Source organism: Scardinius erythrophthalmus (assembly GCF_964197995.2).
Source record: "Scardinius erythrophthalmus genome assembly, contig: HAP1_SCAFFOLD_49, whole genome shotgun sequence".
NCBI classification, from domain to species: Eukaryota; Metazoa; Chordata; class Actinopteri; order Cypriniformes; family Leuciscidae; genus Scardinius; species Scardinius erythrophthalmus.
The window spans coordinates 333,201-348,929 of NW_028296541.1; the positions used below are offsets into that span (position 1 = coordinate 333,201).

Sequence of the window (15,729 nt, forward strand, 5' to 3'; positions counted from 1 at the left end):
TGATCGCATTCAGATTGAGGCAGGAAGTTCTCAAATGCCTTCAGTATTCATCTGTTGATTCAGACATAGATCTCTCTTCTTTTCTCTCGAGCAGTCACAAAGTTGAGGAGATCAATGGCTGTCACCACTCCAAACACCATTTGCTTTAGAGTGGAGGATCCATCCGTCAGGTCTGAGACAAAACAACAACAACAACAACAACAACAACAGAGAAGCAATTCAAAAAAACTTCTCATCATCCTCTCAGTGCTAAGGCTATATGGGATCAGAAGGATAAAACCTCAAGGTTTAAAAATGCCTCTGGCTGCATTCACAATTCTAGGTCAAAGCAAAAAGACAAAAGGATTTTTACATGAAAAAAAAATCCTTTAAAGGGACCACAACTGGAGGAATCATATATTAAACAGTTCATTGTACAGTGGTTACATGCTGTAACCTTCAGAACATACACTGCAACACTTGTTTTTGCCCCCATTTTGCTGAACTCAAAGATCTAAGACTTTTTCTATGTACACAAAAGGCCTATTTCTCTCAAATGTTGTTCACAAATCTGTCTAAATCTGTGTTAGTGAGCACTTCTCCTTTGCCGAGATAATCCATCCACCTCACAGGTGTGGCATATCAAGATGCTGATTAGACAGCATGATTATTGCACAGGTGTGCCTTAGACTGGCCACAATAAAAAGCCACTCTAAAATGTGCAGTTTTACTGTATTAATTAAAAAGATTGTTGATTGTGACCTGTGGAATGTTGGTCCACTCCTCTTCAATGGCTGTGCGAAGTTGCTGGATATTGGCAGGACCTGGAACACGCTGTCATATACACTGATCCAGAGCATCCCAAACACATTAATTCATGCTGACTGCAGGAATGTCCACCAGAGCTGTTGCCTGTGAATTGAATGTTCATTTCTCTATCATAAGCCGTCTCCAAAGGCGGTTCAGAGAATTTGGCAGTACATCCAACCGGTCTCACAACCGCAGACCACGTGTAACCACACCAGCCCAGGACCTTTTTTCGGGGGAAGGTACCCCTCCAATACAGTAAAACTGCACATTTTAGAGTGGCCTTTTATTGTGGCCAGCCTAAGGCATACCTGTGCAATAATCATGCTGTCTAATCAGCATCTTGATATGCCACACCTGTGAGGTGGATGGATTATCTCGGCAAAGGAGAAGTGCTCACTAACACAGATTTAGACAGATTTGTGAACAATATTTGAGAGAAATAGGACTTTTGTGTACATAGAAAAAGTCTTAGATCTTTGAGTTCAGCTCATGAAAAATGGGGGCAAAAAGAAAAGTGTTTCATTTATAATTTTGTTCAGTGTATATTTTTGTGCAGGATATATTAAAACTAAGCTCCAAAACAGGAGACAGAACACCTATTTGGTGTTAGAGACTTTGCCCGCCCAGTCACAATATAATATAGAAAAAGAGAATATATAATAATATTCTTAAACACCTAAGCCAATTTTGAATCATTTCATTTAGACCTTTGCAGTTTGTACAAACTCATTTCAGAAATTATTGTTTTGTGAATGTCACAATGTGATTGTCTGATTGTCACAATGTAATGCAGGGTTTGAAAAGCGGATGTTATTAAAGAAAATTAATGTTTATAAAGTCGAAAATTAAATGGAAGTAGCGTCTGTCATTTTCACTGGAAAATTGAGTTATGGCATTATGATTAAAACCTTATGAAGTTTTACTTTTTTTATGAAAAAGATACAGATTAATAATTTAAAATAAGATCTATAACATGCATTTAAAAAATTGATTGGGTGAATTTTAATTTCATGCCAACTTTAAGAGATGTAAGTATTAGTTGGTTTTGTTCCAAGCTAGATTAAGCAGTTCTCAAAAACAATGAAAACATGATTGGTTGCCTTAAGTTATAATGGGTTGTCGAAATGTTTGATGCTAGCTTAACATTTATCAAATTTAATCAGCAGTCATTTAAAGCAACAATGTTGAGGAATATAGGATAAGAATTTCATTTAAATAAATATTGTCTTGGTACAGGCTCAGGTTCAATGCAGTACTCAGGGACAGATATTAGCAGGCTGTAATAAGCCTAGGTAGCAACTAATTAAGAATGTGCTAGACTGTTGAGTTTAGCTTGTTACATGAATATCAAATATTTTATTTCTTTGAATTTATACAGATGGGTTATTGTATGTTTATGTAAATATTATTATCATCATTATATCATTCTCACCTTCACCATCACCACAGTTTCACATAAAACTCTGAATTATAGAGGCAGACTATGCACCACGCTAAGCCATTATAAGTGGACCTCTGGGATAAATAATTACAGAATATATGAAATGACCTCTAAGAAGGGTCAGGTTTCTGTCACAAATTTTTTTTGGTTTATTCTTGGTTTGGTGACAGAGCTCTGACGCTCCTATTCTATGTGCCATGTGCTTTGTTGTCTATTGTCTTAACCCTGCCCTTTTTATTACCTGATTATTGGTTTAATTGCCCCAACTGCTCTCCCTCGTTACCCCCCTAATTTCCTTCCTTATTTATTTCCCTTGTGTTTTCTGTCCTGTGCTGGTTCATTTTGTATCCATATTGTGCTTCTGGTTGCCGTTGTCTGGTCTGGTCTGGTCTAGTCTAGTCTAGGTCTAGTCTGTGAGTTTAAAATTTTTCCCTGTTGTGTTTTGTTTTTTGATTTGCCCTACCAAGGGCCTTTTGTTCACATTATCCAGTCAATGAAGAATTATTACTCAATGTCTGGTCATGACAATAAACACTCACACTGAATCTGCTCATGGACCACCAGGGCAAAGTGATCAGTTTCCAAGATCCGAGACAGCCTTCCCATGTTGTCAGTTAGACAAATCTAAAACAGGCAAAATGGTAAAGTAATATCAGATGGATTGATCTTTCTAAAAGTCCTGCACTAGACTCACCTGTTTGAACTGTTTGTAGAGCACTTTGCTGACAGGATCAGAGGGCTTCACCTTTCCTGCAAGCACAGAAGCAAGCATGTTTCCCAGAGTCACCATACCCAGAATCAACCTGCAGAGAAGGAAGCCAAACACAACTGTATTCCAGTCCTCATTCAAATGTAGTGTAAAACACTTTCAATCAGCTGCATTTAAATTTGACAAATGTTTTCAGACAATAGGTACTGATGAAAATTACAGTGAGTTCGTCAACATTTTATTTTGAATTTAATATGAAAATGTCCTTAGTTGCATTTTCACTCACCCAGCCTCATCTACGACAGGTGCCTGGTCAAAGCCCTTTTCTTTCAGAATTTTGATAGTTTTTTGGCATGTGACTGTGGGCAGCACAGTAAGGGGAGCACAGAGGTTTAGACTTTGCAATTTCAAATTCCACCACCTGGAAGTAATTGAATGACAGATGAAGATAAATGAAGAATGAACACAGGACCAAAAACAAATGAGAGGCTGCTCAGGAGGTTCTAAATACCTAGATTTTGTATAAATGTTTAAAATAGGGGAAAATGGCCATAGCTTTCACAAAGAGAAGTTATCATATCCACAATATCTAAATAACTAAAAAGTGTGGAGTGAAATGGGTTTTCTATGGTTTAAATACCTAGTTCAAAACCCTTTTAAATAACATTATAGATGAATAGATGAATGTGTTCTCTAAACTAAATGTTCCACTATCATCAAAATAAAACCTCAGTTCTGGGTCATAACTGAGATGGATTTTAATTTAAAAGTTGAAAAGTATTCACAGGACAATGGTAATTTGTGTTTAAAATGTTACAAACTATTCAAATTAATGGTTTGATATTTTTGTATAATAAATTGTACATATTTTGCTGTTACATTAATTGTTTTGTGTTTTAATAATTGTTTTACTAAAATAAATAAAATGCATTGAAAAAACATACCCCATATAGTGTGATGTCCTGATGATGTATTATTATTATGACATGTTGTCAAAAAAGGTCAATATGTATTTCTTTTTTTATGTGGCAATGATGATGGAAATGTTCAATATATTTTAAAAGACGAACTTATATTCCTATAGAGAAATTTAAGTAAGTACCTTAATGAATATTCACCAAATGAAAAGTATGACAAATAGCCCTAGTCTCACCTATATACTCCACTTGAGCTTTGCTGACTAAATCTTAAATTGACAAAATGATCCTCTCCTCACCAGGGTTTATTCACCATGATGTCCTCCACCCTCAGAAAGCCCTTCTGGAACATCCACTTATCACTCAAGAACTTGGACCTTTAAAGTATATATTATATTTACACAGTATATGTTATACATGCATGCACACATCTATGCATTTGGCAGATGCTTTTAACTAAAGAAACTTAAAGTGCATTTAAGGTCAAATTTATCGGTTTGTGCTCCCTGGAAAAGCAAACTGAAACTGAATACTTTTATTCAGTAAGACTTCTCCTTACATGTAATTTCGAATCGAGTCTGGCAGAATCACAACACAGCGCTGACCCTCCTTCAGCTCTTTGGCAAACTTTACTGCAGCTACCATGGCAGTGCCTGAACTACCACCTGACAACAGAGACAGAGCATTAGACTGATAAACAATGCAGCATATACCTACTTCAATATTCTCATAAACATTTAACATGTTGAAAAATGCACAGACATATAAAGGTGAAATTTAATAAAATATCATGTTCTTACCACATAACAGCCCTTCATCTCTTACAAGCATTCGGGCCATGGCAAACGATTCATCATCTTTGGATTTGTACCATTTGTCAACCAACTGAAATAAACACACACAGGGGTTTCAAAGTAGTCCTGCAACATTTGTACATGACTGGTTCCCCCACCAATAGGACACTGTAAGCCAACCCTATACTTCTACTGCCAACTACTGGTAAAATGTCAAAATAGCAACAAATGGAACCAATGAGTGGACTATTGCAACAAACATGTGGACGTCACAGAACAGGGTCCGACCTTTTGGGCGTCGGGTTATCCAGATGAAGACATGAGGAGAGTATAATTTGTATAATATTTGATCTTAGCACTTTTACTGCAAGTATGTGATAATGTGCCTGATATGGTATGTGACACCTTTATTTATTTATAAAAATAAATTAATCAAATAAGCATTTTTATTATTATTATTATTATTTTGAAATTCTTTTTATCCCCATAAAGCCTACTGTATCATATTTGATACATAAATGTATTATTATCTGACTATTATTTCATATGTAAGGTTTACAGGGTTATAAATTGCTTAATATTATTTATTGGACCTGAGCAAACATGAACTTGTATTTTTATTAACAAAGATGAATAAATACTGTAACAAATGCTCATTGTTAGTTAATGTTTGTTAATACAGTGTTTGTAAAACGAAAAAAGTGTCAGGCACCACTGAACGTACATATATGTAAACATCCTGACTATTTGGTTTATACAGCTGAGAGTCAGAATTCTCATCCTGAACATCAAGTCAGGTCCTACTTTCACCACTGATTCTCTGCACAAATGTCTGATTGATGTAAAAGTAAATTTTTACAAAAGCTCCTTGTTAGTTGAGGGTGTGAAGCCATACTTGTTTTCCAGCCAGTTCTACAACTCAGATACAACTTTTGAATTTAATAGTGTATTAGTAAATGTTAAAATTAACATGAACTAATATAAAAAAATACTTTTTAAGTATTTTTCATTGTTAGTTCATGTTAATTAATGTTAACAAATGGAACCTCATTGTAAAGTTTTACCAGCAAGTCTAATTTTGAAGGTTGAGCTTTCATCATTGGTTTAATTTTTTCCTGCTGTTCCACTATCAACTTAAATCTCTATGTCTCTGTCCCAGTTATACATAAACACATCCGATAAGACGTGATTGAATATGTGCACCAATAACAGGGCTAATTCATGTCTGGATGTTTGGGAAATTAGTGTAAATAAACAATAGCCAGAGGTTAAACATGCTCACTATGGTTCAAATATGGATCACTCACTGTTGATTTCATCATTAGGTTTTGTACACAGGATGCTTTAAAGGGTTAGTTCACCCAAAAATGAAAATTCTGTCAGTAATTACTCACCCTCATGTTGTTCCAACCCCTTGTTCCAACCGTCTTGTGGGCCTCTGAGTGAATTCACGTAGTGTAACAGGGTTGTACGTCAGAACGTAGGCTCACTATTGGCCAACGCTGGTCATGTGTGTGATGCGTGTGTTGCTGGCCAATAGTGAGTCTACGTTCTGACTTACAACCCAGAAGCGCTGTGCTGTTACACTAGTCAAGTCAAGTCATCTTCATTTATATAGCGCTTTTAACAATGTAGATTGTTTCAAAGCATCTTTACAGAGATAAACATATAATTTAAGGTAACAGAAATTGTTTTGGCTTTATAGCGGTTCTTTAATAAAGTTATTTTCCAGCTAAAGTTAGTTTTGATTGATTTGCTTCCGTCACAACAATCATTTGTTATTAAATTAGGGGCCGCTAAGACGACACCATTCTCTCTACACAGACTTTAAACGCGAACCTGTGAGAAACGCTGATGGCGTTCACATGCGCATTTAGAATTGGTTCTATAGTTATGTGCGTTTGAATATATGTGCGCAGGTTTGGAAATCCCTACAAGCCAAGCCTAAACAAAGTAGTTGTCTTTCCTTATAAATTTTGATAAAGAATTTTATTTTATTTTTCCACTTCTGGGTAGGAACGCGAAACGAATTTTCCCGACAACGCCTTATCTGTAGAGTGGTAAATGGATCCTCCATAGGGAGAGACTAGTTGGCACTTCAGCACTGCGTTGTCATCGGGTCCAGGCGAAAGTCCTTCATCAGATCTGGATACGGCCTGGATCCGGCAGGCTGCGGGAAAACCTCGAGATAAACACAGACACTAAAATTAGCGTAGATGCCATTCTTCTCATGATGTAACGAGTACATCAGGATTTATGGGAAGTGTTCCCGGTTCCGGCTGACCTAATCTATGCAGCCTAACATTGAATTATAGAAGTCTATAATGTATTATGGTGAATGCTAGGTCAAAGAGATGTGTCTTTAATCTTTGAACTGACAGAGTGTGTCTGCTTCCCGGACAAAGTTAGGAAGACTGTTCCAAGTTTTGGTGCTAAATAGGAGAAGAATCTACCGCCAGCAGTCGAGTTTGATATTCTAGGTATTATTAACTGGCCGGAATTTTGAGATCGCAGTAAACGTGAAGGACTATAATGTGTTAAGAGCTTGCTCAAGTACTGCGGAGCTAAACAATTTAGTGCTTTGTAAGTAATCAGCAATATTTTAAAATTTATGCAATGTTTAATAGACAGCCAATGCAGTGTTGACAGAACCGGGCTAATATGGTCATACTTCCTGGTTCTGGTAAGAACTCGAGCTGCTGCGTTTTGGACTAGCTGTAGTTTGTTTATTAAGCATGCAGGGCAACCACCCAGTAGAGCATTACAATAATCTAGCCTTGAGGTCATGAACGCATTAACTAATTGTTCCGCATTTGTCAATGAGAGCATATGGCGTAATTTAGATATATTTTTAAGATGGAAAAATGCAGTTTTACAGATACTAGACACGTGACTTTCAAATGAAAGATTGGTATCAAAGAGCACACCCAGGTTCCTAACCGACGACGAAGACTTAACAGAGCAGCCATCAAGTGTTAGACAGTATTCTAGGTTATTACGTGGGGAAGTTTTTTGTCCAATAATTAGAATCTCTGTTTTTTTCTGAATTTAGTAGTAGGAAATTACGAGTCATCCAATTTTTTATATCAGCTATGCATTCCGTTAATTTTGTGAATTGATAAGTTTCGTTAGGTTTTGAAGAAATATACAGCTGAGTATCGTCAGCATAACAGTGAAAGCTAATTCCATGTTTCCTAATGATATCTCCTAATGGTAGCATGTACAGAGTGAACAGCAGCGGTCCTAATACTGAGCCTTGTTGTATGCCATACTGAACTTGTGATCGATGAGACATCTCTTCATTTACTGCTACAAACTGATAACGGTCAGATAAGTATGATTTAAACCATGCTAGTGCAATTCCACTAATGCCAACATGTTCGAGTCTATTTAAAAGAATGTTGTGGTCAATGGTGTCAAATGCAGCACTAAGATCGAGTAACACTAATAGAGAGATACAACCACGATCGGATGATAAGAGCAAATCATTTGTGACTCTAACGAGAGCCGTCTCGGTACTATGGTACGGTCTAAATCCGGACTGGAAATCCTCGCAGATATCATTTCTTTCAAGAAAGGAACACAGTTGTGAAGATACTGCCTTTACTAATATCTTTGACAGAAAAGGTAGATTCGAGATCGGCCTGTAATTGACTAATTCTGTAGGATCAAGTTGCGTTTTTTTAACAAGTGGTTTAATCATAGCCAGCTTAAAGTTTTTTGGTACGTATCCTAGAGACAAAGATGAATTAATGATATCAAGAAGAGGATCTATGACCTCTGGAAGCATCTCTTTCAGTAGCTTAGTTGGTATAGGGTCTAACATACATGTTGTCGATTTAGATGATTTAATGAGTTTAGTAAATTCTTCCTCTCCTATAGCAACGAATGAATCAAATTTTTCCTCAGGGAGACTACAATGCACTGCCTGATGCGATACTGTAGTAGACAGCTGCATAGTTATAATTTTGTCCCTGATATAATCAATCTTATAGACCTTATGTAGCTCCGCCCCTTTTCAGCGCTGCGCTCATTGTCTTTTGACTTCCGGTCTGTATTTTCACAGCGTTTTGCGTGTTTATTAATGAACGGCTCGTTTTAAAATCTTCCCGGTCGATTTACATTTGTTAAGTCATCTGCTTTAAACATTACAGTCCTCATGATAACTTTCGTTAACTTTACATTAAGTAAATCCACTTAAAAAGCTAATTACTCCTGGACAGAAATGCCATATAAATATACAGAGCGACCGCAAAACGGAAGTTAAAAGACAATTTTCCAAAGATGGCGGCGCCCTTGTTTCTCTGGTGCATAAGGTCTATAAGTGAAGAAGTTCATAAAATCATTACTGCTGTGTTGCTTGGAAACTTCGGTGCTTGAAGCTTTCTTTTTCGTTAGTTTAGCCACCGTTTCAAATAAATACCTAGGATTATGTTTATTTTCTTCTAATAGGGTTGAAAAATAAGCAGATCTAGCAGCTTTTAAAGCCTCTCTGTAAGTAATCGAGCTCTCCTTCCATGAAATGCGAAATACCTCTAGTTTTGTTTTCTTCCAGTTGCGTTCCATTTTTCTGGCTGCTCTCTTAAGGGCCCGAGTGTGCTCGTTGTACCACGGCGTTGGACTATTTTCTTTAATCTTAAAGCAACGGAGCAGCTGTGTCTAAAGTGCTGGAAAAGAGAGAGTTGAAAGTTTCTGTTGCAATATCAAGTTCTTCTAAGCTATCTGGGATGTTGAGATGATGAAACTGATCAGGAAGATTATTAATAAAGCAATCTTTAGTGGCAGAAGTGATAGTTCTAACATATTTGAAACACGGAGTCGGCTTTGCAGCCTTGGCTAAATGTAATTTACACAAGACTAGATAATGATCTGAGATGTCATCGCTCTGCTGCAGAATTTCAACGGCATCAACATCTATTCCGTGTGATAATATTAGATCTAGAGTATGATTACGACGATGAGTAGGTCCTGACACGTGTTGTCTAACTCCAATTGAGTTTACAATGTCTTTAAATGCCAATCCCAATGCATCTTTTTCATTATCGATGTGTATATTAAAATACGAGACGAGAGTCTTACGGGGTTGGAACAACATGAGGGTGAGTAATTACTGACAGAATTTCATTTTTGGGTGAACTAACCCTTTAATGTATGTGGCAGTGCAGAAATATAACTAAAATAAATTGGAGGGCTGCATAAAAATGATTGATGGTCAAAGATCTGGTAGGATACCAGTTGAAGAGCCCTATCATGGACAAATACAATTTTTAAAGGACATTAGACTTTTATTTGAATCTAATTTAACACTCTACATAATCTATCACCTATGTACAGTCACTCACAGATCTGTCCAGAACGGTGGGTATAAAGTCATATCCGATGCCCTCCACTTCATACTGGGTTTTATCTGTCCGGTTCAGCTCATCAGGCTCAGCGAGGATCGAGCCCTCTGGGTCCACTGCAACAATCTAGCAAAACAAAGACAGACTTTAGACGTATGAACATATTCGGTGTTTTCTTGTTACTTAATGCCTTAGTGACTTTAAAGCTGCAATTTATATGATTTCTTATGCAGACTCAATGGTATTCCTATGATGTGGTATACTCTTCCATTTTTCTCTTTCTGACTTCTTGGCATTTTAAAATAAAATAGTACTCTGTTTTTTGTTACAAAACAAGTGAATTTCAAAGAATTGCTGTGCATCAGGTCTCAGGGACAATCAGTGTCTACCTTAACATTTGGGCATTTCTCCTTCAATTTGCGAGCAACGCCAGTAATGGTGCCACCTGTGCCAGCTCCTGCCACCAGCATATCTACTTTTCCTGTTGAGACAGGTAAGGCGAGTAGAGAGTTAAAGGGACAGTTCACCTCAGAACCCTTTCATTCATCGTAGAAGCACAAGTGAAAATATTTTTAATGAAATCTGAGAGATATTCGCCCCTCCATTGGATAGCCATTCACCCAAAAAATGGTTCAAAACATTCATAAAGACATTGTAAAATAAATCCATATGAATTGAGTGGTTCAGTCCAAGTCCTCTGAAGAGAAGCATCAAGCAAGTACGGTTGAGCTTCCGTTTATCAAATTTGAGTGCTCTATCTGCTGATCAAGCGATTGTGTCACTTCAGAAGACTTGGATTAAACCGTTCGATTCATATGGATTTCTTTTACGATCTCTTTATGAACGTTTTGAAAAATCAGAGTTTTGGGTGAATGGACGTTCAATGTAGGGACAGAAAACTATCAGGTTTCATTAAAATATCTTAATTTATGTTCCAAAGATGAACAAATGTCAGTTACACTTTATTTTAAGGTGCCCTTGTTTCAGTGTAATTTTACATTTAAATACTGAGCAATATTAATTAACTACATGTACATGTACATCCTTAGGGCAGTGCAACTGGTGAGACTGCACCGGGCCGTGTGCTTCCAGCGGCTAGGTGGTTGATTCAATTCCAATTCAATTCAATTGACAACAGACAAGAGTTATGTTGTGAAGATCAAAAGCAGAACAAAGACAGAGACAGAGAAAATACACGATTACTACCATCACACTGCTCCAGAATCTCCTCAGCAGTGGTGTCATAATGAGCCAGGGGGTTGCTGGGATTGCGGTACTGATCCAGGATGTGCGAGTCAGGAATCTCATTCTTCAAGCGCCAAGCCACACCCACATGGGACTCTGGGGAGTCAAACCACGCACTGGTGGGAGTTCGGACTATCTCAGCACCCAAAGCTCTTAACACGTCAACCTATGATGAGACTCTTGTTTAACTGCATAAAATGTAACATTCTTGGTGGGCTAAGAAAACTAATTGGGATAAATCGTACCTTTTCCATGCTCATTTTCTCAGGCATAACAATTATGCAGCGATAACCCTTCACTGCTGCAGCCAGTGCAAGACCAATACCTGCATAGAATGCATAAATTTGTTAGACCTTCAGACCAGATTTTTTTTTACTAAGCAAATTTTTCTCCAATTCTTTTGTTTTTATTTAATATTTTTTTTCATGTCCACTACAATGGACACCATGACTAAAGCAAAATAAAAATTATCATATATTGTTGAAGATTTTGAAAAGAACATACAGTACTGAAACAATGAGCAATTCAATAGGAATGTAAAAAAAAAAGGTAAGATGAAGTATCAAAAACGTGTTTGACAGAACAGTCTGTAAATAATAAAATGACCTGTGGGATTACCTGTATTTCCAGAAGTGGGCTCTATAATGGTGTCTCCAGGTTTGAGAATGCCGTCCCTTTCTGCATCCTCCACCATACGCAGACTGATGCGGTCCTTCACACTACCACCAGCATTAAAGAACTCACACTTGGCCACTGCAGACAAACAAAACTTAAGGACTGTTTTATGTAACAATAAATCCACATAGCATGGAAAACTACTTCAATGGACACAAGCTTATGTCTAAAATCCCTTGTCTTTTTAAATATTTTGTCTTTCAAGGATACCAAGCTTGAAGTTTCTCATTTGTAATATTCCTTCTGTCATTAAATGGTATTGACTTTGAATTTAATTGATTTACAACTTCAAAAGTAAAAAATATGAATTAATCACTTACAAAGTTCACACTTTAGTCCAAAAGTCTTAGAGATCTTGTTTATGCGGACCAGCGGTGTGTCTCCAATCCTGTCCAGGATGTTGGGCAGAATGCCTTCAGCTTTTGTCCTCCAATGGTGAAAAAAAAAAAAAAAAAAAAAAAAAAACACTCAAGGTCACTTGAAGAAAAATAAACTCACATTAAGGTAATTTTGTGACAGTGTAAATTAAAAATCTTAAAGGAGTATGCTGTCAAATTTCCGTTGTGATTTATTTGACATCTGGTTAAAATATACATGATAAGACTGTCACTAAATAAAAATAATAACAGGTAAAAATAAAACCAAGTCATGTACTTATCAATACATACACGAGAATGTATCTGCTTCAGTGTGTGGACACTGTTCTAATAAAATATTACTTGAAATATCTATACAGAAGATACTCTTGTTTCTTGTTTGTTTCTCTCTCTCTCTCTCTCTCTCTCTCTCTCTCTCTCAATCCCAATTCTATTTTATTCCCCTTTGTCCAAATAGAACATTAATTGAATTTATCTTTTAATCATATGAAATGAAACAAACTTTTTTCTCAAACAAAGTGCTGCACAACAGAGCTTTACTCTTAAAATTAAAGCGTGTAAGAAAAATTGTTATTATTCCTTGTGATAAAATATTACTTGAAATATCTATACAGAAGATAATCTCTCTCTCTCTCTCTCTCTCTCTCAACACATTTATGTTGCAGATAAGTTTCCTAATAAGGAGATATTCCTGAGAAGTGAACAGAAATGTTTTGTTTAGTAGGCTCAGCTTTTTAAGTACGTGTCATTTCCCTGTCACTTGATTTAAATTAGAAATCTTGTAATTTTAGGTTAGATTCTGAAAGTGAGTGATCATCACCTGGGAAAGTATGTGTGAGGGGACTTTTCATGAGACATTCCCGGTTTCCAAGTACATCTACTTGGCAGGTCAGGACGAATCCATTTAGGGTCAGTGGCCCCAGTTTCTCTATTAGGCTGCAGGGGTCTGTCTACTACATCATCCGAAACCAACTTGTTCTCTACGCCATTCCTGCCAGTGGTCTTCTTGCCAGCAAAAGGGCAGGCAGGGGTGTCTTTCTCTTGGTTGGATGGGCCTGAAGGCATGATTTCTCTATAGTTCCCTGTAAAGAGTTTTAACGTTTAACCCAGGATAATTTGTTCGCAATGGATTTTACATATTGTAGATTAAGACATGAATGAACATGATTATAATGAATGTGATTATACACAAGATACATACTGGAGACATTTAATTTAATCTTAATCAAAAGTAGCAGCAGTTCCTACATTATCACCCATTTATTAAGTGTGCTTGCTGAAAGCACCACACTTATTGTTCTTCTTAAGTTTTCTTCTTCTTATTATTATTCCCGGGAGATACATTTTGGCCAGCTCCTGCGCCTAGGCCCTTTGAGACAGAGACACCGTTCCAACTTTAAAACGTCCGGTCAGTCACGAGTCCATGTCGTTCGTCTGCTATAGTGGATTGAACAGAAACTGAAACTAAATTTTCACAGGTCACAAATTTGGTCCGAACTTCACGAAACTGGACGTACATTATCCTTGGACCAAGCCTCACAAAAGTTACTAGAAGGATTTTTGATTTTCGGAAGCGTTTGCCCGTCACAGTCAAACGAAATCGGCGGCGTAGTCGCCAAACAGGAAGTCGTCCATATCTCAGAACTCTATCACGTATCGAAACCAAACTCGGGACTCCAATGTGAGGATACACAAGATCTGAAATTATGTTTTCTTTTTTAAATTTCAGGCTAATTGACAAACCCATTTACCTATGTCTATGCAAAAGAGTTTCACCTCACACTTTTAATGTTAATGCATTTAGACAGTAGGTGGCACTGTTGTATAACATTTCACAGAGCTGCCAAGTCAGTGAATAGACTGCATTCGTTTTTACTAGGTTTGTCTTAATAAATGCAGGGCCTGAATTTCATTTTTTAAACTGGGAGGGAATTCCACCGCTTACATGGGTCACATGGGGGGGGGGGATAACTTTTGATGCATCGGTCTAATTTAATCATCTTCATTTATTAATATCTACAGATTTGTATGCATGAATTGTGCATTTCCAGTTCTCAAAACAGTTAATAACAAAACAAACAAAAAAAACTTTATACAAAATACATCATGCTCTTCTTCGCTAACCGAACAATTCATTGTCTGTGGCTGTGTTTGTGCGCGCGGGAAATATGCTGCGCATAACAATAGAAAACAAGGAGAAACGCGCAGTTACATGCTCAAACAATCAACAACGACGATCTAGATGTGTAAAAACAAGTGGAAAGCGTGAGCGCGCCGCTGTCTCCTTTCCACAAGCGCTTGCTGTCCCGTGGCGTCTGTCGTTGCTATGCAACCATGAACTGCGCTCTCCATGATGACAAGGAAGTATCAGCAAAAGATTAATTGATTTCTAGCCTTTGCATTAGCTTTACTACTAGATATATTTATGGAGATGAAAAATAATAAGGCGCCCTGTACAGCTATGATCAGCTGTTCGGCCGAGCATTCAATGATGTTACACTGCAAGCTGATCAGTTGGTTCGTTGCTGCCGCGCTCTATCACTCGCACACCATAAAGAGCAAATTGTTTTTTAATGTTTCAATTTCGTGATTAAAATGACATATTTTGGAAGCGGATAATTTCTTCACAAACAGCTCATTATGACTCAATGTTAGAATGCTGCACCTACACTCGATAGTGTGAATAAGATCAGCGCAACGCAGACCACTGCATTGACAGCGTGAAACATATGATCTGTCTACGGCAAGGGCTCAGCGGAAGACAGAGAATGCCGGTCCAGCGCTGATTGAGGAATTAAATTAGAAAATAAAAGACAGTTTGACATCTTTTTTCTCGCATCTGTGAATTTATTTTTTTAATCATTTGCTCTGAGATGAAGCGAATATATTTGTGCGGGAATTGTTCGCACTACAAAAGCTAACCTTGTGGGAATGGTTTAAATTATGCGCAATCCCCACATTCCCGCACCGTAATTCAAGTCCTGAAATGGCAGCGGGTTGCGATTGCATCGCGTTTTTCATTTAATTACAATATGAGGACTGACGGTAGGCTATAAAAATCAGCGTTTCTGTGTAGGTGATGACAACCATCTTGACAGCAGCAATCAAAGCATCGCGCTAATTACGGTAGACCTTAATTTGAGATAGTAAATTTGTTCCTAATCAAAGGGAACACTCAACCACAGAACAGCTGGGTGAGTTTTGTATTGGCTTATTGGATACAGTAAATGAAGACTGTCAACTTCTTTTCAATACTATTTCATCACCCAAAACACTCTCTGCTGTATATTCATAACCAAATATTTCAAAACCAACAACCAAGCCACATAAACAATGCCATTGGCACTAGTCTACATTGCAGACATGTCTCTTAATGCACATAACTTTTCACCTTTTTGCACAATCTTGAAAAAAGTACTATTGTTGAAATTCTCAGATCA

At 37.3% G+C, this 15,729-nt stretch overlaps 1 protein-coding gene across 2 annotated transcripts in view; it reads right to left on the reverse strand.

Moving 5' to 3' along the window:
• Positions 1–7: 7 nt before the first annotated feature.
• cbsa (cystathionine beta-synthase a) overlaps positions 8–15,729 on the reverse strand; it is a 37,989-nt gene continuing 22,267 nt past the window's right edge. The window contains exons 3-16 of one of the 2 annotated variants that reach the window (XM_081394604.1): positions 13,110–13,371; positions 12,233–12,339; positions 11,856–11,990; positions 11,483–11,562; positions 11,199–11,403; positions 10,382–10,473; positions 9,993–10,118; positions 4,657–4,741; positions 4,416–4,521; positions 4,156–4,233; positions 3,226–3,360; positions 2,925–3,033; positions 2,770–2,854; positions 8–172 (exon numbers count right to left, since the gene is read on the reverse strand). In XM_081394604.1, the coding sequence (XP_081250730.1) occupies positions 60–172; positions 2,770–2,854; positions 2,925–3,033; positions 3,226–3,360; positions 4,156–4,233; positions 4,416–4,521; positions 4,657–4,741; positions 9,993–10,118; positions 10,382–10,473; positions 11,199–11,403; positions 11,483–11,562; positions 11,856–11,990; positions 12,233–12,339; positions 13,110–13,371 (1,718 nt within the window). In that variant the 3' untranslated portion in view covers positions 8–59. The remainder of the gene's footprint in view (positions 173–2,769; positions 2,855–2,924; positions 3,034–3,225; positions 3,361–4,155; positions 4,234–4,415; positions 4,522–4,656; positions 4,742–9,992; positions 10,119–10,381; positions 10,474–11,198; positions 11,404–11,482; positions 11,563–11,855; positions 11,991–12,232; positions 12,340–13,109; positions 13,372–15,729) is intronic. The other variant, XR_014029546.1, reaches the window with a different exon arrangement.